Source organism: Chelmon rostratus, chromosome 18 (genome assembly GCF_017976325.1).
Source record: "Chelmon rostratus isolate fCheRos1 chromosome 18, fCheRos1.pri, whole genome shotgun sequence".
NCBI classification, from domain to species: Eukaryota; Metazoa; Chordata; class Actinopteri; order Chaetodontiformes; family Chaetodontidae; genus Chelmon; species Chelmon rostratus.
Genome location: NC_055675.1, coordinates 1,910,878 through 1,932,609, shown reverse-complemented (window position 1 = coordinate 1,932,609; position 21,732 = coordinate 1,910,878). Strand labels below are relative to the sequence as shown.

General features: G+C 44.6%; 1 protein-coding gene across 10 annotated transcripts in view; it reads left to right on the top strand.

Annotated features, from left to right (window-relative positions):
* The first annotated feature begins 1,849 nt into the window (after window positions 1-1,849).
* epha7 (eph receptor A7) overlaps window positions 1,850-21,732 on the top strand; it is an 89,485-nt gene continuing 69,602 nt past the window's right edge. For all 10 annotated transcript variants that reach the window (XM_041958836.1, XM_041958839.1, XM_041958840.1 and 7 more), the window contains exons 1-2: window positions 1,850-2,468; window positions 19,180-19,335. In XM_041958836.1, the coding sequence (XP_041814770.1) occupies window positions 1,865-2,468; window positions 19,180-19,335 (760 nt within the window). In that variant the 5' untranslated portion in view covers window positions 1,850-1,864. The remainder of the gene's footprint in view (window positions 2,469-19,179; window positions 19,336-21,732) is intronic.

The following is a 21,732-nucleotide window of genomic DNA, read 5'->3' as shown; positions in this document are numbered from 1 at the left end:
GCGGATCGATCGTCCCGGCAGGCTCGCCTCGCTGGAAGTGAGCGAGCCGTTTATGTGGACGCAGCTTCGGAAGGTTATTTCCTCCAAAGTGGCCTCTGTCTAGTCTTGTTTCTTGGATGGAAAATACAGTAGATTGATGCCGAGCCGTAATCTGCCCCAGACGCCCAAGTTGGCAAGAATCAAGGTTATAAAACGCCAAAATAAGAAGGGATTTAAATAACTCCAGACGGCTGAAATTTGGCACTTTTAATTGAACGGCTTCCGTTTCAATTAATCACATTATTTTATGCGTAAAACAGAACATCACAGGGCAGGTACAGATTTTCTAAACACTGAAACTACAGTGAAATAACCGGGCGCGTTCTGGATGTAGTTTACATGAATGGTAAATCGTCGGGGTTTAATTTCGCAGACCTCCGTATCACACTGCTGGAATATATAACCGGGGAATGGGTCTTTGCGGCGGTGCGTCCTGGCTGCTGGAGCTGCCCGCTGATATGAAATATGATTAAAACAACTTCATTTTTTTTTTGCTGAAAGCCGCCGTGGTGCAGCTTTGCGCTCTCGCACGCATCCAGAACATGAAACAGGCTGGTGGGTCGACAAATCTCCCTCTCACATTAAACCTGCGAGCCGCCTGTCAGACGGGTCCACTGTAGTTTTAGGGCCGTTTCGGTGAGAAAATCCTCCTGAGTTGAAGCGCATGTACTGTGTGCGCGGCGGAGTGGAAGCAGCCGCCGCTTTGACCTTAACGCAACAGCTTCCACTTAAATTCAGTGTTAATAAACTGCTGCGTAAAATAAGCCCACATTTAATACAATTATCGCGTGTAAAGCTTATGCGTAAAGACTCCCGACACATCCCTGCATGTGTTTCCACACTCTTTAATTCTGCACACTGTCAGTGTCTTCATTTGTTTCCCAGAAAGTTCCCCCCGCAGACACGAGGACCTGTCCGCTGCAGTCCATATTCTTACTGAATGTTTTTGCTTTAGCTGCTGCCTGAAATTAGGTCACGGTTATATGCGCTGTAGATATCGATGTGTGGCCTATCAGTAATACCCAGCCCCGGTGCCCCGGTGAGATTTAACCACCTGCCTCTTGGTTTCCTGTCACTAGTGATTCTACTGGACTCCAAGGCACAGCAGACAGAACTGGAGTGGATCTCCTATCCTCCCAATGGGGTAAGTCTGCAGAATCTCTGCATCGCTGGCACGCGGATGCACTCCATGTCTATATTTTTCCCCAAGCTTTCTCTGATGTCCCACATCTGTGATAGGAATAATAATATTTGACGGAAGCGTAAAACATACATAAGGATCAGGAGCCCAAAATTCCCCGCTCACAAAAGTCTTCCCTGAATAAACGATAAAGAATGCAAGAGGTTGTTTCTGCTGCTAAACTCTCCGAGCTTTTGACATTCAGAGCACAAAGGCCTTAAGCAAACCACTTCCAACCTGCTAGTCTGATTAAAAGCAGGCTGGGAGAAACTTTTTAAATAAATAATGTGAGCCAAAGCAGATAAACTGTGCACAATCATTCTTTAAAGATGTGTTTGTGCGATAAAGAAACGCAACTGCTAATCTCCCTTCATCCCCCGCACTTTATCTTAATGAATACTGTCTAAAAGGACTATATTTCATATACCTTTGTCATATTCATTACAGAGTAATCACCTCCAGTTTGATTGCCGATCATTAGACGTCTATTTCAGTTTGATGGCTTTCCCATCTAAATTCAGCATGGTGACGCTCTCTAATGGACGTATTCACTTGCAAATGTATGTCTTCTTCTTTCAGTGGGAAGAGATCAGCGGCTTGGATGAGAACTACACACCCATTCGCACATACCAGGTTTGCCAAGTCATGGAGCCCAATCAGAACAACTGGCTTCGGACTAACTGGATAGAGAAGGGCAATGCCCAGAGAATTTTTGTGGAACTGAAGTTCACCTTGAGGGATTGTAACAGCCTACCTGGTGTGGTGGGCACTTGCAAGGAGACGTTCAACTTGTATTACCAGGAAACAGATTCTGAGGTGGGCAGGAGCTTGCGGGAGAACCAGTACGTGAAAATTGACACGATCGCCGCAGATGAAAGCTTCACCCAGGGCGACCTGGGCGAGAGGAAGATGAAGCTGAATACAGAAGTACGCATAATTGGCCCCCTGTCCAGGCGTGGCTTCTACCTGGCCTTCCAGGATGTAGGGGCGTGTATCGCCCTGGTCTCTGTCAAAGTTTATTACAAGAAGTGCTGGTCTATCATTGAGAACCTGGCCACGTTCCCAGACACCGTGACGGGATCAGAGTTCTCCTCGCTGGTGGAGGTCGAGGGCATGTGCGTGAGCGATGCCGAGGAGGAGGCCGACAACTCTCCCAAGATGCACTGCAGCGCTGAAGGGGAATGGCTGGTGCCCATTGGGAAATGTATATGCAAAGCTGGATTTCATCAGAAAGGAGACGCGTGTGAACGTGAGTGCCTGTTCCTTTTTTTTTTTTTTGTCATGATCAGAGTGAAAAGTATTTTTAGTAGTCTTTTAATTGACTCATTAGCATTCCCGCTGTTTTTTTCTTGTTGAATTAACTTTTAGAAATCAGTCAGGGCCATCCTGGATTTCACTCAACTAAAGGTGTGCCAAAAAAAATGCTATAAACTGGGGAGTGTTTGTGATTTGATTAATGCAAAGCAGGGAAATGACAATTTAGGCATTGCTGGCTGAATAGCTGTGTTGGCAAATGGGATTAAAGGAGCTGATTTGACAGGAGTAAAGATGGATAAAGTACTGAGGCCAAACATTCCCAGTGTAATAATTGGAATCCATGTTAATTGATTATGAGGCTCTTAATTTATAGTCATGATTCTGTTGACACTGGGATTAAATAATAACTAGAGTTTAGCTCCTCAGCTTGAATACTCAGCTCTGTCTTACTGGCAGCGAGCCAAGACAATCACTAGCAGAATACACAGGTTTAGAGGAAGTCCAGCCAGTCTTTCAGTATCGTTCTGCCCCGGCCGAATGACCCTGACAGAGAGGGAAAACAAATAGCCGCCGTACTGTGGCATTTAGGCCTCAGGATATTTATGAAGGAGCCTAACAGGAAGGGCCAACACAGCCTCGCCGTGGCTCGGTTTTACATTGTTGTGGTGCCGGATCGTGCGGCTACAATTAACAATAACATGCTTTCTGTCACTCTAAACGCTCAGGGGATTATTTTCAGTGGCCACCTGACTTGAAAGATAAAAATCACTATGGATTAAAAGGAGGGTGACTTAGGTCACAGAACTTAAGTGGCCTGCCTTGTCAGCCCAGCCTTTGTTTTTTTTTTTTTTTGGCAAAGTGGGCAACCTCAATCTAAGCAGCTTATGAGGAGCAGCAGCCAGTAAGGTTAGTAATTGAATGGAATGCATCTAAGAACAAATTAGTGTCCCTGGCAGACAAGCTTTTATGCCACGCTGTCATCCATTAGGGACCCCACTGAGGGAGGTGTGTTAATGAAATATATTAGGCCGTGTAATTTAGAGCAACACAAGTCGGGCTATGTTTCTGATGTTAGCGGGCTGTTGCTGATTCAACCCCACGGAGCTCCGTTTTATTGTTCTTGTTGTTTTAATATGCATAGATGTAAGATCCAGTTGTGCCCTTTGGTGGAAAGGAAGCCCGCAATTTATTTCCACAGGGAGAGCGATGCAGCATAACAACCGATCGCTCTGGCTGACTTGTCAAAGTAATTTTAGCAATGTTTTCTTATTATGTCGTGGTGCAAAGCTCTCAGAACAGAAGACTGTTGCATCTCTCTATTAATTAATCTGTTCATGTGGCGTCAACTCAAACAACTAGCTAGATATAGGCGGCAGCGCAGTGAACCCACCCTCAGGTTGTTTAAAGTCTGAAGGAGAAGGCTCCTTAATGTGTATGTGGATCAAATTCCGGTCTTGACACTGCACCTTTATGAGCTTTATCTCCACTGAGGCATGAGAAGCCTTTGTATTAAGGGGTAGTTAATCTAAATAAAATGAGAATCACGGTGCACCATCAGCACTTCTTCCAGCAGCTCCACTGACATTAAATTGTCCATTCAGTAGTTTCCCCCAGCACAATCTAAAAGCTATTCAAAGTATTTCTATCAGCTGAACAGCAGAGCAATAAGTCCAAGTGGCTGTGACCGTTAAAAATGTGAAATCCTGCCATTTGTACCTCAGACTGGCTTGTCTTAGCGATGTAAAAGTACATCTTTATAATGGTGCCTTGTGGCGATGCTGCACCTTTTGTATAAAGGGTTCAGTATGCTTCAAACAAACTACTTTGTATGAAGTGTGGTCCGAGCACGTTTAAAGGCAAAAGTGTTTGGACCTGGTTTTAATGGCCAGACTGCAAGATGGGGTAAAAGCCTGCCTTCATACAGAAGGGAGATGCAAAGAATCGAGTGCACACTTTTGAAGAGTCTCTCCACGACAGCATTCTTGTGTCTCACTTGTCACATTTGTACACACATAAAGTGGTTGAAGTAGCTGTGTAAAAAATGTAAAAAATGGAAGCTTGAGAGATAAGTTCAAACCCTGCCTGTCACACGTGGCCAAACGCTGCAAAACAAGGCTAGACTTCTCAGATTGTTGGTTTTTGAAAGTAGTTGCAAACTCCCTGCTTCCATCGGGGGAAAGGTGGTTTTAGATGCTGATAGACGGCAGCAAGAGCTTTGTTTGGAGACCTCTGAGGCCGTAAGGGATCAGTGCCATAACCTAGATTTTTTTTTTTTTTTTTTTTTTGGAGTAGCCACCAAAAAGCACATTTTCTGTAGATTATATCTCCCTACATGAAATCTGAAAGGTGCGGGGGCAGAGGGGTTTCACACGCCATTGACTGATCTGACAGGCACTTCTTCTGAAGCATGCTGATGCCTTCAGACAGTCCTTAACTGGCCTATTTTAGGATCCGCAGTCTGCTATGATTATAACATGGCCGGCGAGTAAAATATTCAGCCGCAGGGCGGGTGCAGGTGGAGTTAAGCGAGTTGAGCTGTCAGTTATGTCATTTGAGGAGCCCCCTCTGTGGTTGCAAAGGCCTCCTCCGAAACGTGTTGTGATCCACTCATTCATCACCGTCAGCAAAGAGGGACCCCTTGTCTTTCACCCCTACTCCCCCCCCCTCCCTCTGTCTCTCTTTAACTCTTTGTGTGGCAATCTGTGGCAGTAAATGTCACTCTTCTTCTCCGCCCGCTGCGTTCAGTGGCCTCAGTGTAATGGGTGTTGAAAAAGGCCAGTTGAAGTGTCCCCGCAGCCTGCGCGGGCTTCATTTTGCGAAGAAGTGCGTGTTGTGAAAATAGCGCCCATTCATCCGCTGGTCCTGTTTAGCGCTGACTACTGGTTGCAGTGGAGCCACAGAGTCGTTTGGACAGAGAGAGGGCCCTTGTAGGAGGACATTGGCGTCTTTGTCTCGCTCAATCCCGGGAATGTATGTTGTCCGATTTTGACACATCACATCATTGTGGCGCTAAGTAACCAGTGCCCGAGAAATGATTGTTGACCCTCCACCAAAGGAAGGGAGAGGCCTCTATCTGGTGGAAAAGGGATAAAACAGGTCGTATCTCGCTGCTATCAGTGCATGCTAACAAGAGAATTAATGAGAGGATGCAGCATCCTGTAGACGCTGGCACCATCCATCTTGACTGTCAGGGAGTTGGACAGAAGTTAGCTGGAGACTGATTGATGATTGGGCCCCTGGGGGACGGGGCTGAGCAGTAGGGGTCTGACCACGACAGCTAACATGTACGGAGGCCACCAGGCGGCCCCTTGCAGCCCGGCTCGCCTCAAGGCCTGGAGAAAAACAGCACTTAGCATTTCAAATGAAGCCAGGAAGTCAAGAGTCAGGAGGTCCTCATTCGTCTTGATGCTCCTCTGATTGATAAGGTGTGAATTTAATACACCAAATGGCTGGCTTTTACAACCGCTCCAGAGCTTAATTATGCAAATGACAGGTGTGCGCCAAATCCACGGGAGACCCAAATGGACCTAAATCACTCAAGATTGAAATAAATTGGTGATGGATGGGAGCTCGTCCTGTCACCGCCAGTGTCGGCTTCCTGTGAATAGTAGCATTCTTCCACAGCCCAGGGCTTTTTCCTCCTCGTCTTGGCCTGGCAGGTAGCAGTCAGACCCACAGATGTGATGTTCCCTGCTCAGGATGTTACCGCCGATACAACTGCCAGTATCCTGAGATTGATCGCTTATGGGAGACAGATTTGGAGAAGCTAAAATTTTTAGATTCTTCAGAAATAAAATGACACACCTTGTTCGGTTTGAGCTTCTCAGATGTGAGGGTTTGATGCTTGTCTCTGGAACCATTCGACTAGCAATGCGCTCGACCATTTTTGCTAAAAAATGAATTAAACGATTAATCGAGGATTAAAATTATTGAAAATTAAGATTCTTTATATGTGAATTTTTTTTTGGATTTCCAGGATTATTAGTGGACCAACTAACAGTCATTTTTGTAAAGTATTACACATCTCTGATATTGATGTTACTGTATTTGGTAGTTCTTGCAGCAGAGAGAACAATAGTTCCTCAGGTGCTCTGCTGAGGACAGATGTAGACTCGTCATGGCCAGAAGATATTCCTATATCCCTGTGCAGTTCTTTTGCTTTAATTCCTGCCTGTTAGCAGAGATAAAACCGCAGTTACAGTTACATATGAAGACAAAGCGAAATGTTTGTGATCGTGTTTTGGCAAGCTGCGCTAAAGAATATTTATTTTTCTTCCACATACAGTGTCCCCTTTTAAATATGCACTTCCAAATGAGAAGTAAAAGCAAGAAGAAGTTGTTTCCACGGATACACTTGCTTGAGCCGGCGCCAGCAGCGCTTTCTGTGGAATCCGGCTGCCCTGTCAACACGTCAAATTAAATACAAATACCTCATTTCACATACGAGAGAAATTTTCACCGGAAGGCTCATTCACAAAGTCTGTTTATTTGGTAAATATTTGTCTCAGAGTTACATACATACGGGCTGCACCAGCGATGCTGAAACAAAGGCAGGAAAACAAAAGAGCAATTATTTGCTCCAGCCGCGTTCCACATTCATAGATGTCACTGGGAGGTGAAGACGGATCTAAAACACATGATCTCAGCACAGAGAACTGATTTTAAAGACGGACGTTAGGCCTCCAGTGTCTGGTCACTGGTAATGGGTTTGTCTCTCACCTCTGCTGATAAGCTACAGCCACTGAACTCATGCATACATGAATATCAAACAGCTGATGGAAAAGCTCGGAGTGCTCAACTGTTGTAGGAGCACAAACCTCGTTCAGAAAACACCAGACTATTAGGAGCAACAAAAGCAAATCCCATGGGATATTTTCCAAATGCTGGTAACCTTATGGTTCATTACTCCTAACTCCTGGACCCCAGGCTGTTTATATTCCCTTTACACACAGGCTTATGGGCTAGTCACTACGTAACTAGGCATGTCATATATCCTTATTTTCAGACTAATTTAGTTTACCCACAATATACATGATGGAGGACAGTTTTTATGAAAAAAAAAGTTACACAGTTTGAAATTGGTGAAAGTTTTCAACACAGGACAAACATCTGTCTTTGAATGATAGAGGAGAGTGATGCAAAGATAGAAGACTTTCTGTCACTTAGTCCTGTCAAAATGTTTCTTTACAATAATCAACTGGATCACTTTCCATCCTAAATTAGCTGATTTTGTTGCAGGATCTGATGTAAGGAGCATGTTTCTTGTATGACTTCCTAGCAGATAACTGTGGTTGTTTGCCCGTGATGCACAGCAGCGATGGTGGGGTGCTTTGCGCTGATTCCAGGAGTACGTGTATGCGTTCTGGTTCGACTGAATGATGCAGGAAGGGATGTGATTATAGATGCAAACTGCACCAAGCGGCTATACAAAGCTATTTCAAGTCGGCAAGAAAAAAAAATAGGGGAGTGATGACTTATCAGTATCCAGGTCTTGGAATTTGACCTGCCAGTGCACATTTTAAACTCTGCATTGCATCACATGAATAGGCAGAATCCGAGTAAACAGCCCTCATTCTCACACAAACAAAGGCATGTGGTCAGCCTTACTGGTACGAGACTTTGTTAACCCCCTAAAAAGGGAGACCTCCACGTCTTTGCGTCAGATAGCGTTATTTCCAAGGTGACACCGGGGTCCGCATTTGGCCATGCATGAGGTCAGTGAATATTAACTTCATTTACACATGGCTGCAGACGGGCGCAGCGTCACAATGGAGGCCTGCCTGTTATGTTTAGTAACATGAGCGCCCGGGCTGACAGGACACTGTCAAGAAGGAAGATGGATGGCCGCAGCAGTTGACCCCTGATCGCCAGAAGAGTCACCTCTCCGGCCCCCTCTCCCTGCATGACAAAAGAGCCCTCCCCGCAGAGCAGCGGCCCTCATCCCCACTTGCACTAACAGGTTCAGACATCTCCATCGATCCCCGCTTCCATACCGCTTGCAATTCTAAGCTTTTGCCCTTTTTAGCTATCCAAACTGTGGCACAGATGTCTTTTTTGTAATTGCTCGCCTGCTGACTGCTTGAGCTGGATGTGATCAGACAGGCAAACTCCATGTCAGGAGACAATGTCTTTGGTGTTCCGTGTTGTGTCCCTGTGGCATGAGGGTGAAAGTGATATGTGACCGGGGCCCGGGGTCTCGCCACCTGAAGCGGCAGAGGGGGAGGGCCGTGTTGTCAGTGGAGCTGCTCCTCTGGGATGCTTCAGACCATCGGCTCTGTACTTCAATCTTACTTGAAGAGGAGAATCAATAACTTATTACATAACTTCACACCTTTTCCCACTTACATCCAGAGCGGAGGAAGCACAACTTAAAATGTGCTGAGGATGGTTCTGTCGCAGGAAATTCTGTTTCTTCCAGAGCGTTATGTTAAAATGAAGACAGCTGGGCAAAACAGGAGGTGTCCAATGTTTGCATAACCAGAGTGGGAATAAAAAGTTTAGGGATCATCCAATGAGTATGAATATTATCTAATCATCTGCCAGATATTTTGTGGACTATTTAAATAATTGTTGATAAAATGTCAGAAAATTGCACAGAACTATTATTATTATTATTTCTCAGTGCATAAAGACAATGACTCATTCTCTGCACCGATCCACGATATTAGCAGAGCTGGAGACTAGTGGGGGTACATCACAAAAACAGCTTGTTGTTCTTGCTTGTTTTTGCATGAATTCGGATGACCCGACCATTTAACATCAATCCAGATTGTGGAAGCACTGGTGGGCATCTGAGGCACAGCCGGTGTCTTTGTGTCGGGGGAGGCCACGGGGGCCTGGCCACAGCAGCGGCGAGCGGCTAGCTTCACATTGTTCCATTCCTTTCTGTCACAGCTCTGGGCCCGGGGTGGTGGGAGGGGGTGCTGGTGGATCGGGATGGGCGGGGGCTGGGTCAGGAGGGTTGGTAGGCATTGGCACAATTCAGAGATAATGCTCAGTTGCTGACTGGGGACATTTTCAGTGCCGATTTCGCTCGGGCTGCAGGGGGCTTTGGATCGGTCAGACCTTTGGACCCTGTGCTTTCATTCCCAGAATGCAGAGTCCTCCCCTCATCGGTGCTGTCTTTTAGCACAGCTCCCCCTTTAAAGCTGACCACCTCATCCATTAAAAGTAGCTGCCTGGCTGGCCTTAAGGGCCTTCTCTTCTATTTCCATGTGAGTTAAATGAACTAAACAAAAGACGATTAGGTAGGGACATTTTCCATGTCACTGAGAATCCATTTCAAAAAGCTCGCTCCGTATGATAGCTTAAAGAAGCAGAGACCTCTTTGGAGGACTTGAGATACAGCTGCTGCTCAGGTGGAGGGAGAGGCTATAAATTTACTGATGTAATGGGTTTAATCTTAAAATGCCCTTCATTTACCACCTCCAGATCCATGCAGTAAACCAGCAGAAGAGATGAAAGAGCAAACAGGTGTTCAAGCTTGTTGTTTGCAGCGTTTGCTGTCAGCGGCGACTGTAATGAAGCTAAAGCGGTTTTCTTTACTGACATCATATTATTTCCTCCTTTATATTTCACTCGTTAAACCACACACACACACACACACGCACACAAGATTAGATAAGACTGGCATTATTGTATTTTTTCTGGTCAACAAACCACTTTTTCAGATCTGTCTTTCAGTACTTTCTGACGTCGCTCACATGTCAGTGGTCAGCATTGCTCAAGCAGGAGTGAGTAGTGCTTTCATGTGATCTGTGGACAATAAGCAAAATATATCTTCTCTAAAACGTGCATTCACCCGAATAACCAAAAACCCATTTTCCCACCTTCCTCCAGATCCGTGGGGATTTTTTAAAGCTTTGAAGTGTCTGTTTCTGAGATCCACACAAAATGTCTTTCTTTTTTAAGTCTGACATCTAAAAGGCTGAACTTACTTGCTTCATAGTAAGGCTAAAATTAACTCTATAAATTATTGTAAACATAGATTACCACAAGAGATGGTAATCTTGATTTAGACCTGATAAAGTGTTCATTAGTTAGCTTTTTAATTCCACATTGTCCCACTTTTCCATCAGACCTGGTGGACTGGCTGCAGCAGCACCATAGCAGGAGCATTAGCTCAAAGTTTAGTATAACTTAATCAGTGTCTGGCTTTGATCTTTGCTGTGAACAACAGAGCCGGCACTTCCTTTGGGTTTTCTCTGCTCAGAGGGCAAAGCTGCATGCCCTCCAACACAGTGTAAGGGAATGCTAATCTTCTCTTTGTTTCTCATGGAAAGCTACTTATCTCCCGCTAAGCACAGGTACCTCGGATGAATGGGTCGGTTGTCTGTATGTGTGGAGTGCAGCGGCAGCCAGACAGAGCCATTCCAAGTATGTGTGGGGTGAAGGGAGGATCCAGCCCAATATGACATCAGGTTCTTTAACCGTTTAACCGTATGTTTCAGTGGCTGCTTTTAATCGGACTTCTTTTGTGGCCTTATTGTAGCCACGTCCTGTATTGTAGCCTTCCCCCCTTCCTCTGAACCCACAGGAGGCGTTGGTGCTCGAAATGAGCTTGTTTGGAAGGGGTTTGACATTGAAACTCTATCTCTGTCCCATGAAGAGATTTTCAGCACGGTCCCAGTTCTTTTCTCTTTCTTTGTGTGATCTGCCACTGTTTCCCGGAGCCAGATAGGCGCCTCGCCTCTCATAGGTGGGAGATTAACATGTCTGCCGGCAAAAACCCAGCTGCTGAGCATCTTTTTCTTTATTGAAAGAAAAAAGATTTAGAGCAGTGCAGCGGGCTCGGAGGAAAAGGAAGAAATCGACAAACACCTGCTGCTTCCTTTGTTGCTCCTGTGATCAGACTAAAAAACAAAGCGTGTCTGAGCGGGAAAAAAAGGAAAAACATGAACTAGAAAAATTCTTAAGCATAATATCAGAGTTCTTAAAATACAATTTAGATAATGCAAACCTAGAAACAAACTGCTAGCGAGCACTGCAGCAACCTTAATAAATAACTCATATCATCCTTCAAGGCACACTTGATTTCTATAAAACCTTTGCAGCTACAAAAGTCCACACATCACCCACAAGATGAGATCAATTGAGCTGTCCTTTGGCTTTTCAAGTAGAAGAAATACACTCGGCGAGGATTTTTCCCAGGTCTGCCTGCCTGTGTTGCTCTGAAATTACTCACAAGATGTACTGCCTCTTGCATTGCAGAGGAAAACACCACAGGCTTTGGTCCATAACAGAGATGCAGCCATAGTTCAGTATGCATAAAATGCCAGTAAACAGAGCCTGATGAATGTCCACACCAAGGCCTACTATTTATTGAGGCAAAGAACATAAGTCACATCTAATCAGAGCAACACACATAGGCCCCGGGCTACATTAATGCATAAGAAATAAGCTCTGTGTGAGCTATTGACATCCTTCTCTATAGTGGGAAGGCACGGTCATGGTCCTAATCGTACGCCCTGAAAGTGAAACCAAAAAACATAAAGCAGGAGCTGGGTTTTTAAATGGCATTTCATGGTTGTCTGAACATCCAGCTAGACACTGGGTGTTTTGAAATAGCTGATAGAGAATGTTTATGGCAGTATTAAGAACGGATTGCGGTGTAATAGAAGCGATCAGACGAGTTTGAGGGAGAGAAGTCCTTTGTTTTTTCACAGGGCATCAGGGATATTTCTTTTGGCACCGACTGGATGTGTGTGTGCACAGAGCATAGCAAAATCGTCAAATACCAAAAGCTGGCATTGAAGTTCTGGTCAGATTCAATTCAGATTTACTCGTGTTTGCTTGTTCCTTAAACAGGCAGTTCCTCATTTAAAGTCTAAATTTGACCAAATGTAGATTCTGGTTTATTTAGGCAAACTGCTTGCGAGGCTGCTTGTGTTTCATAAAAAACATTAAATATTTGAGCACGGGCAGATTAACCTGCCAAGGAGCAAAAAAAATCAGCTGCCGGGCCCCCATTAACCCTCATTCCCCTCACTCTCCAGGCAATATGTCTGGTGCCTGTGTTAGAGAAAACTACCTGGCCACAGTTTTAATGTGTGAAAACACGATTAAGCACATTAATTTCAGAATATACAGCATATACTCAGAATCAAACGGAAAGCTTGACACCAGATTTTGACACAGGACCCTTGTCAAGTCAGACCCTCAAGAAGGAAGACCCACTTTAAGGCCCCCGTCACTGTTGTCATTTAGTGGTGCATGTTCCCGAATTAGCACAGACTAGCTGACATACAGTAAAGCTGGAGCTTTAGGGTCCCCTGCAGTTCTGAGGGCCTGGGGCAGGTCCGTGCTCTGCATGGTTGGTAATCCAGCCTTGCATCTGAGAAGTCTGACTTCTTTTGTTGAAATAATAAAAAAAAAGATTTGTGGAAATACATGTGGGATAAAATATTTGGAAGTCAAGGTTCACCAACCAGCTTTTTGTCCGCAGCTTTTGACAACATCCCGTGGCCCAGCAGCAAATGACTCAGCTTGAATAACATGTTTGTGTAACAAAGTTAGGTATTCAAAAAAAGTACCATTTTGGCATCAATACCAAAACTCAATCCCTCTACAATCTGCATGGGGACATATAAAATACCTATTTCTTATAATAGATATTTCTTATATGTTCAGTATAATATAGATAGAGGAGCATTTCAGTAGATCCAGCCCTGCTCAGAGGCAGGCCAGCTCAGCAGTGGATGTCAGAATCATGCAGACAAATTTAAAGACACTTGGAGGAAACATACTCTTATAAACTACAGGCGACAGGCCCCGCATCATTCCAGGCCTGTGCTTAAAGATGATATTTATAAAGACATTTCCCTATTGGAACGGCAGTGGCTATGGCCTACGCTTTACTGAAAGAAATGCAGTTTTTTTGAAATAAGAAAATAAACTGTTTCCTTTATCACGCTTGACCCGTTCCACCTGGCATTCATCAGCGGCAGGGCCTGCATGTTGGTCCTGTCGGCTGCTCTCCTCCCTCTGCCTCTTTTATCACTCTAATGGGGTGCTATCTCCAGGCTGCTCTCTCCAGGTCTCCGCAGCCCTGCTCGGCTCCCTTCAGCAAGCATTCTTTCCACATCCATCCCGACACACGGGCGGATTTAACACATAATCAGGCTGGACGGGAGGGCAGCCGGAGAAAGGGGTAGGCCCGGCCCTGACAGGAATCATCATGCTAGGACCGTGGAGACAGAAAGGCCCACGCCAGTCATTCTCTGGCCCTGGTAGTCTGCAAAAAACGGAGGGAATCTTCCACACTCTCAAGCTGCAGCTCACTTAGAGAACTGTCCACTGCAATGTTGAGACAGATGGGGAGAAACTCAATATCTCAGCTGCCCTGCTTGGACCAGCTAGAGTCTTCCGTGCTCGGTAGTCATAAGGATTGGAACCCTGATTGGATTTGTGGGCTGCAAGCAAGCAAGGAAGCTCAGCTTCCAGTTTTTCCAGAACAGGGTATTGTTACAAGGGTTTGATACTGGCACCAATGCAGTACTTGAGCCTCAGTACCAATACCAAAGCAGTGTTTTTTTGATACCTTCCTTTGTAATACCTAAAGTTCAAATGTTTCCACATCTGCGTCTGCAGAGCCACGGATCAGACGCGCTCACCACCCATGCAGACAGCAAATGTAGTATAAACCAAACCATTCCTGGCCTTGCTCGGTCAGATTCTAAACTTCACAGTTCTGCATAGTAGATCCTCTGTACACATTTCACTTGGTACTTTAAATGTATTTAGATTCATAACAAGTCCTAGTTAATAAACTAGAAACTACACAGAGACAAGAAGGGCACATTTGAAATTCCATCAGTCAGCAAAGGCGCAATATTAAGATGGAATGACATTGTGGCTTTTGGTTGTAATGAGGAGAGCAGTCCAGATTGGATTTGTGGGCTAAAAGCAACAACAACAACAATTTATTCCATATTTTTTCGATAAACCTCAAAAAATACTTTCTGCATCCACAGAGTCACGTGGATTCACAGGATTATGATCTGTAATTCTCAGATCTGACCAGGCATTCTTGGACATAACTGATACATTACATTAGATTCCAGTTCTTGATGCTATGGGTGCATTTAGGTTGGTGCTTTCTTACCAACCAGCCCCAGAACATGGAAAACTAGGAGACTACACAGAAAACAAAAAGGGCAAACTTGGAATTCGATCTGTCAGCAAAGGCACAAGATTAACTGAGGAAAGTGGCATGGCGTCACCCCCAGACAAGGGGAATGATTCTTTTCTATTTTGGCCAGGAAGGGATATGTCAGGCTGTCGCATAAGGAGTCACTGGCGCTCTCCCACCTCCCTCGCTGTCCCTCACCCGGAGTGTCATGACACTGCCAAAGCGTGAGAGAAATGGATGTAATTCAAGAATGTTAAGAAGCTCAGACGAAAAAGAAATAAACCGAGATCTTACAAAAATACAGAAGTCTGTTTCCCCCCTTTTTTGTGTACGCGTGTCTGCGTAAGATAAGGAGGCTTTGTTTTATTCTGTGGGCCAGTGTGGGCTGTGATTGAGACACTATGGTCACAGGAGCGTTTGATTAACTTCATCCCACTACTCTGAGGACCTCTCCTTTCTCAGGCTCCTCTTCCTCTCTCTGTGGAAAATTGCTGACTGCAGCTTGTCCCCACACACATCACTGAATGAAAGTGCTTGACCACTGGAAGGGAAATTACAGATGCTGGCTCTGTAGCCTGCCGAGGAGCTGGCTGGAATGTACGACTTGTATTATTTTTTTCTCTCTGTTTAACCTCAACCCGCTTCTCTGAGGACTAACTAATTTCTCAGTGTCGTAAATAAGCCGACTGTTGTGTCTGCCGCTGAGCTTTTTTAACGGGCCCGTGTCTACAAGCACAAACCATTAGTTGGCCTTTATCTGTGCCAGAAACAGGCCGGACTTACATAAATGGCCCTTTTTCAAAGGAGTCACTCTCATACACTTCACCCTCGCTAATGTAATTACACGTTGGACTGTAAATCCTCTTGTCAAAGTCACTGCAAGTAGTGAAGAGTCTGGGGTTTCGTATGATGTTTTAACATGTTTGTGTGTCAGTGTTTCGCAGCACGGTGTCAGTCATCTTGTCAGTTAAGAAGGCTACTTGGTGAACAGACTTGGTGTAATTGCTTTGTAGATATTTCCACTCAGATGGAAAGTGTTGCTGCAGGGACAGTCGACAAAGAACCCCTCACTCACGACCATCCCAGCTCGGCGTCTCAGAGGAAGAGTTTCGCTTCATCATCTGGTGCCAGGAACGGAAAGTCGCCAGCAGCGAGTCAGTGTGCACTGTACTGCCGCTGCTGGGCCAGGAATGCTGGGCCGGGACGGCTGTGTTTGTACTTGTCACTCACTGCACTGCCAGTGGTGGGGAGAGCTGCAGAAACACTTACTTGCCTGTGTCATGCAGGCATTCGATTTTTGAGGCCTCATTTGCCGCCTTGTTGCTTCTGTAAACATTTCCAGGTGCCAAGCCCAGTCAGACGCACTGATAAACACGTGGGTTTTAAAGCTAGAAAAAGAACTGTTAAGCTTGTGGGTTTCGTGTAAGTAGTGTTTATTAAGACACAGGTCTCATTTCTGTAGTTTGGACCATCGTTTCTATCAATCAGTTATGATAACACTGAACACTGAACTGAACAATGAAAGTAATTTCTTAAATCGGGTATCATTGCAACACCATGGCAGCGAAGCCCACTGGGGCACGACAGCCCGGGCAGTAAGGCGATCAGACAGGTTGTAAACAAGCCGACAGTTTCATTAGCATGGACGCCGATACTGACCATTTTAAGCGGATTAGGTATTGGTCACACTAAATAGTTTTCTGTCCGTGTGCTGCCATGAGGTAACGTTGATGTAGAAAGCTACTGCTGATACCGTGCCATTTCCTGCAGGCGCTTCCAAGGAAATGAATTTTGATATGAATTTATGCAATAAGAGGTCTCAGCAGCTCAGAAAAAGGAACTACTTTATATTGTGTTAACAAAACTTTACAAATGGAAATTAAAAAAATAAAAAAAACTGTGGAGTGCTATGTTGTGTAGGTCACTTTTTATTATTATTAGTATTATTATTACATAATTAGTCATAAAGGTTGAAAAGCCAACAGAAATACTGTGAAAGCTTTGAAAATAAGAGGGAAGTTGTAATGAATTGGAGTGTTCCAGCAACGGAGTGTTCCAGCAACGCTGTGTGTCCTTTCGAAAGCCCCCCCTCATCCTTGTGCTCATCTTAATCTGGCCTGTGGATCCTCTTGTTTGCTGGAGTGGTGGTCGCGATGGGAGATAGCCTCGGTCCCTGCCGGGCTTTCCCCCTCCGCACGCCGGCCACCCAGCAGATGAGCTCTCAGAAACCCGAAGGCAAACAGACACGCTGGCTTATCAGAATGTTTAAACAGCACGGCATGGCGGGAGAAAGCGTGGTCTTACACGGTCTTCCTTGCCAATCTTTAACCCGCTCGAGAAAGCCCTTCAGTGTCATTATCAACATCCGTGGGGAGTGTTTACACTGCGTATCAGATGCTCGACCAGACATGGCTTCCTTTGCTGTTTGTCAAATGTTATCGCTCATCAGAGCTGTACATACAGTAAAAAAAGCTGCTAAATATGATGAGTAAGCACTTTGTGCTTAGTCCGTACATTTTGCCTGGTCAGCATTTAAGACCCACTGCTCACACCCTGCTCACGGGTCTGTTTTCAATTACTGGCTCGAAAAGGTAGAAAAAGATTAGAGATTAAATCATGTATTTTTTTCCTCTTGAAAAAAAAAACGTCTTGCGTTTGAGGCTGTGGCAGAGCAATAAATGGAGAATGACAGGGCTTCCATTGTAGCTGGAATCGGGATACCTGAGCCCCCGACTCTTCTCTTCAGGCCGTGCTGAAAGTGTTAAAACAAGAAAACTCCGATGCCTCTATCCTTCTTGTTCTGGAGCTGTCACAGGAGGCGGTGGCCAATATATTCCCCTGGAAAAGGGACATAAAAAGTAGCTGAACTGAGATCTGTAATGGAGGCTGCCCAGTATTAAAATCATAGCTTATTTCTCTCCCAGTGGCTCATGAAAAATGCATTTTTGTTGTAATTCGATACTCTGTATGCAGAGCTATTCACACAAGTATAGATATCTTGCGGATTGTTTAAGAAATCATGTGGCATACGTAGATTGCAGTTTCTCGCCAGGCTCAGCTCGGGTTGGCACACACAGCCGGTCTATGCCGATTAGTCCACTTGGAGGCTGAAATAGCCAGGCTCAGAATAGACATTTTACTCCTTTCTGGTATTTAAACATTAACGTGACAAATGCATGTGATTCACAGTGTGGTTGCTATGAATCACTGTGTTCTGTTTGCCATTGACATTCAGCCTTTGTCATCACTTGCTTTCATTTTTGGGAAATGAGAATCGTTTGAATCGTTAGGAAAACGGTGGTGGTTGGGTGAACTACTTGGGGTTAAGGGTAATTCTTAAATTGCTATCTTAGCACACAAGCAGTGATAGTTGTTTTTTGATAAGTCCTCACAGTTTGAGGGTTGTTTACCGCCTTGGTCAAAGGTACAATGTTGAAATGATCCATGCGCTTGTGCTTGATATGTACGCTTATCTCTCTGCTCTGCTGAAAAGTGTTTCGTCTCTTGTTATAAACAAGTTAGACCTCTTTGCTGACCTGAGGATTCACCAGAATAAAAATAACCCTGCTTATTTTTCCTTCAAAGTGAGAGCTTGTAGTTTACCCCTGGGCTAATGCTTCAACATGAGGTTTGCGATGCCGTTTAATGGCTCAGCCTGCGTGATGAAGCCCAGGGGGGGCAGGTTCATTCAAATCCTGTCTGCTGCGAGATGTGAACACAATGGTTTGTTCTGTCATGCCCTCCTCATGCTGAGACTTCAGGTGTGAAGCCAAGACTCTTTCAGAATGTGTTTGCACAGGACTAATATCACCTGGAGACATTCAGTGATTTGTAATGGCTGCTGAGATCATCAGTGAATATAATCCCGTGTGAACCCGGCTTAGCTGGGGTTTACTAAATAAAAAATTCTGTGAGAATTCCACGTATCTATTGAATTTTTAGTGAAGGGTGAGTATAATTTGGATTTTCCTTTATACCAGCATGACTGTATTTACCCACTGGGGGCCCAGGGGTAGAAATGAGCTGTGGGCCCCCACCAGTATGAGGAGTTTTGTTCCGTACAGAAAAAAGATCCATTTTCAGTTTGAAGAAGGTAAACCTGTTTTACCGTGAAATTCCATCTTTTCAATCAACAAGATATGCCAAACTTCACATTGCATCAGATTTAAATGTTTTTTGTTGTTGCCAGACAAGAATTTTGTCCAAACAAAATCGTGTCTGAAGGTTATTCAGTTATTCAAATGAATCCATGTGAGAAGTTTTGAAAGGAGAATCACTCTTCAGTGTAACTGCTTACAACTCACAGATATGTGACATTTGTGAGGGGCTGCGAGCAGACAGTCATTTTCAGGGGTGAGCTGGCCTTTTCTCTCATCGTTTTTCTTTTTTTTTTCCCCGAAAGTTGAACTGTATTCCACCTGACTTCATAATGCAGAGATTTATGGCTAGCTGATAAATCATGTGGAATCCCGACATGACACGGTCTGTGCAAACAGGGTTCCTAACTTTCCTTTTTGTCTTTGTCCTCGTCTCTTTGCCTTGGCCTCATCCTGTTGTTTTCTTCCTTCTTCAGCATGCGGTCGTGGTTTCTACAAGTCTTCCTCCCAGGACCTCCAGTGCTCTCGTTGTCCGGCACACAGCTTCAACGACCGTGAGGGCTCCTGGCGCTGCGACTGCGAGGACGGCTACTACCGAGCGCTCTCTGACCCTCCGTCTGTGGCCTGCACAAGTAAGTCTGCCATGCCGTTGCTAGGTAAACATGGCGCAGATCGCTTGCCGGGATCTGAATTTAAGCGGCCGCACATGCGAGGGAGAAAACACGCTGCGGAGCCAATGCCAGACCTGCTCAGTCAGTCTGCAGTGGTCTCATGAAAGCCCCAGATGTGTTCCATGGCAGTCCCTCTGCCTCCCAGTATGTCATTATAATTATGTTTGCAGGCTTGCATGTCTGTTTTCTGTCTTAGCTGGTTGCTAATGATGAGAGGAGCAATTTGCCATTTCCCGTCTGAAAGATTGCAATTACAGTCAGCAGCGGCAGCCCAGGCAGCACCCTGCGTCTTCATTTGTCCTGGCCAGTGTAATAGTTCTGTGACAGCCATTGATGGCTTATTTACACAGGCCTGGGGATTCAGACTGAAAGGTGGAGCTGATTTGCTTCCAAATCCATTCTCAAACGTGGTTATTTCAAGGTGCTGCTGGATGTTTTTTTTGTGTGTGTTTTTTCTCCCATTGATTTTAGCTACTGTGCACGGGGAGTTGCTCACCCCAGCGGGGCAATGTTAGCACTCTAATTTATCTCTGGAGGTAAACAGCACCCCGAAACATAATCTCTGCACCTTATCTGTGTGCCTTCATTTTACTGATAATGTATCACAAGACTCCTGGAAAGGCCCACAGGCTTTTGGCTGCTAGATACAAACCTCTGTCATTCTTTTTTTTTTTGACATACCTCTTCAGAAGGAGAGTGGATAAATTAACATTATTTTGTGGTTATTTATTTTGTACCATTTTCTGTTGATTAAAAACAACAAAAACAGATATGCATATGCAGGAAAATCAGCATGCCTGGTTCACATCCTGAGCAGCGCTGCTTTTTCCCTGAACACCTAAAGTAGGCCAAGTCAGAATCTCTAATGTGTGTGTGTGTGTGTGTGTGTGTGTGTGACAGAGTGCGACTGCTGGTAAGATATTATGCAAATAGTAGCGCTGCATTGACTTGTCTATGCATTAAATCAAAGAATCAGAGAGAGGATTATACAGATAGGAATTTGGATTTAATGTTGTAAATATCAGATGAAAAACGATTCTTTGTCATTTATGGGTGTCTGTAAAGCAGCTCGTTGAGCAGCGTCTCTGTCACTGCCTGCCCTGAGCTCTTTGCATTTATTTCAGCATATAGTCAGTGTACAGGTGTGTTTATGTTGCACCTTTTCTTTGGTCCTTTCATTGCACTTTTCTGGAAAAACAATGTTGCTATGTACATAAGTGAAAATATGTTACCAGGAAAAAAAAAACAGTGAGTGAAATAGAGCATTGCAAGAAATACCCTCTACTCTCATTCCTGTACAATTAGCCTAACATGCCCATCCAAGTCATCCGAGACATATCCAGAGTCAATTGAAAGCTGTTCTTGGAGAACATACATGTTTTCCCCAACAGTCAGAATCACTGTCAGTGCTCCTGGCATTGAGTAATACAAGTTTGAGCATACTGATGTGTGTTTTTATTGAATATTTTCTTGCTTATAGATCATATCAGGGTCCTTTTCACTGGACAGCGGGGACCACAGAATGACACCTGAATGACCAAGTTCAAAACTAATTGCTAACAATTCCACAGAAAATTAATATTTTACACAGTTTTTTTCTGATGGCACGTCTCGGTGTTCTCTAAAAAATGCCCATTCAGTATATTTAACAAGATAGATATCTATATTTCTATTTAGGTAACAAGTATTTAGGCCATCTATATTTATATATCTTTATATTGATTCCATTCAGTAAATCTCTCATTTCAACCCTCTGTAACATCCCTGTTCCCCACTTGGCTCTAAGTTACCCACTGAAGCAGCAAGTCTTTGTTTTCGGAGTTTCATTGGCTATAAGAAGAACTGGTCGTCTGCACAATTGAACGAGGCCCTTCCTCTCAACGCCGACTCTTGCTGGCTGTTGTCAGCGGTGGACATGACATGGAAGATCTAATCTAATTGGTCGAGTGAGAAAGGTCAGAGTGCGGCAGCCCCTTTGAGGCCAACATATCGCCTACATGTACATGCTTACTGGAGTTATAGCAGGGAAAATGTGGAAGATTAGAATGTCACCAGCTTATTTAAAATGATAAAAAGTGGGTTATTATCCTGTTTTGGACTAAATATTTTACTGGATTGGATCGTTTGGACCTTTGGTGATGTAACCAGACCATTGTTGTCAGTGATATCAATCGATAATTGATGGATTACTATGAGACTTCGTTAGTCAGTTTGTGAAGACATGCAATTAGTGCACGGGCAGAGTGGACACGGGAAAAAAAGTGGACTGTTGTGTGGCAGCTGTGGCTACAGTATCAGCAACAAATAAAGAAATGCATGTTTGGAAACATTTTGACTCACTGCTGGTGCTGGTTGCCG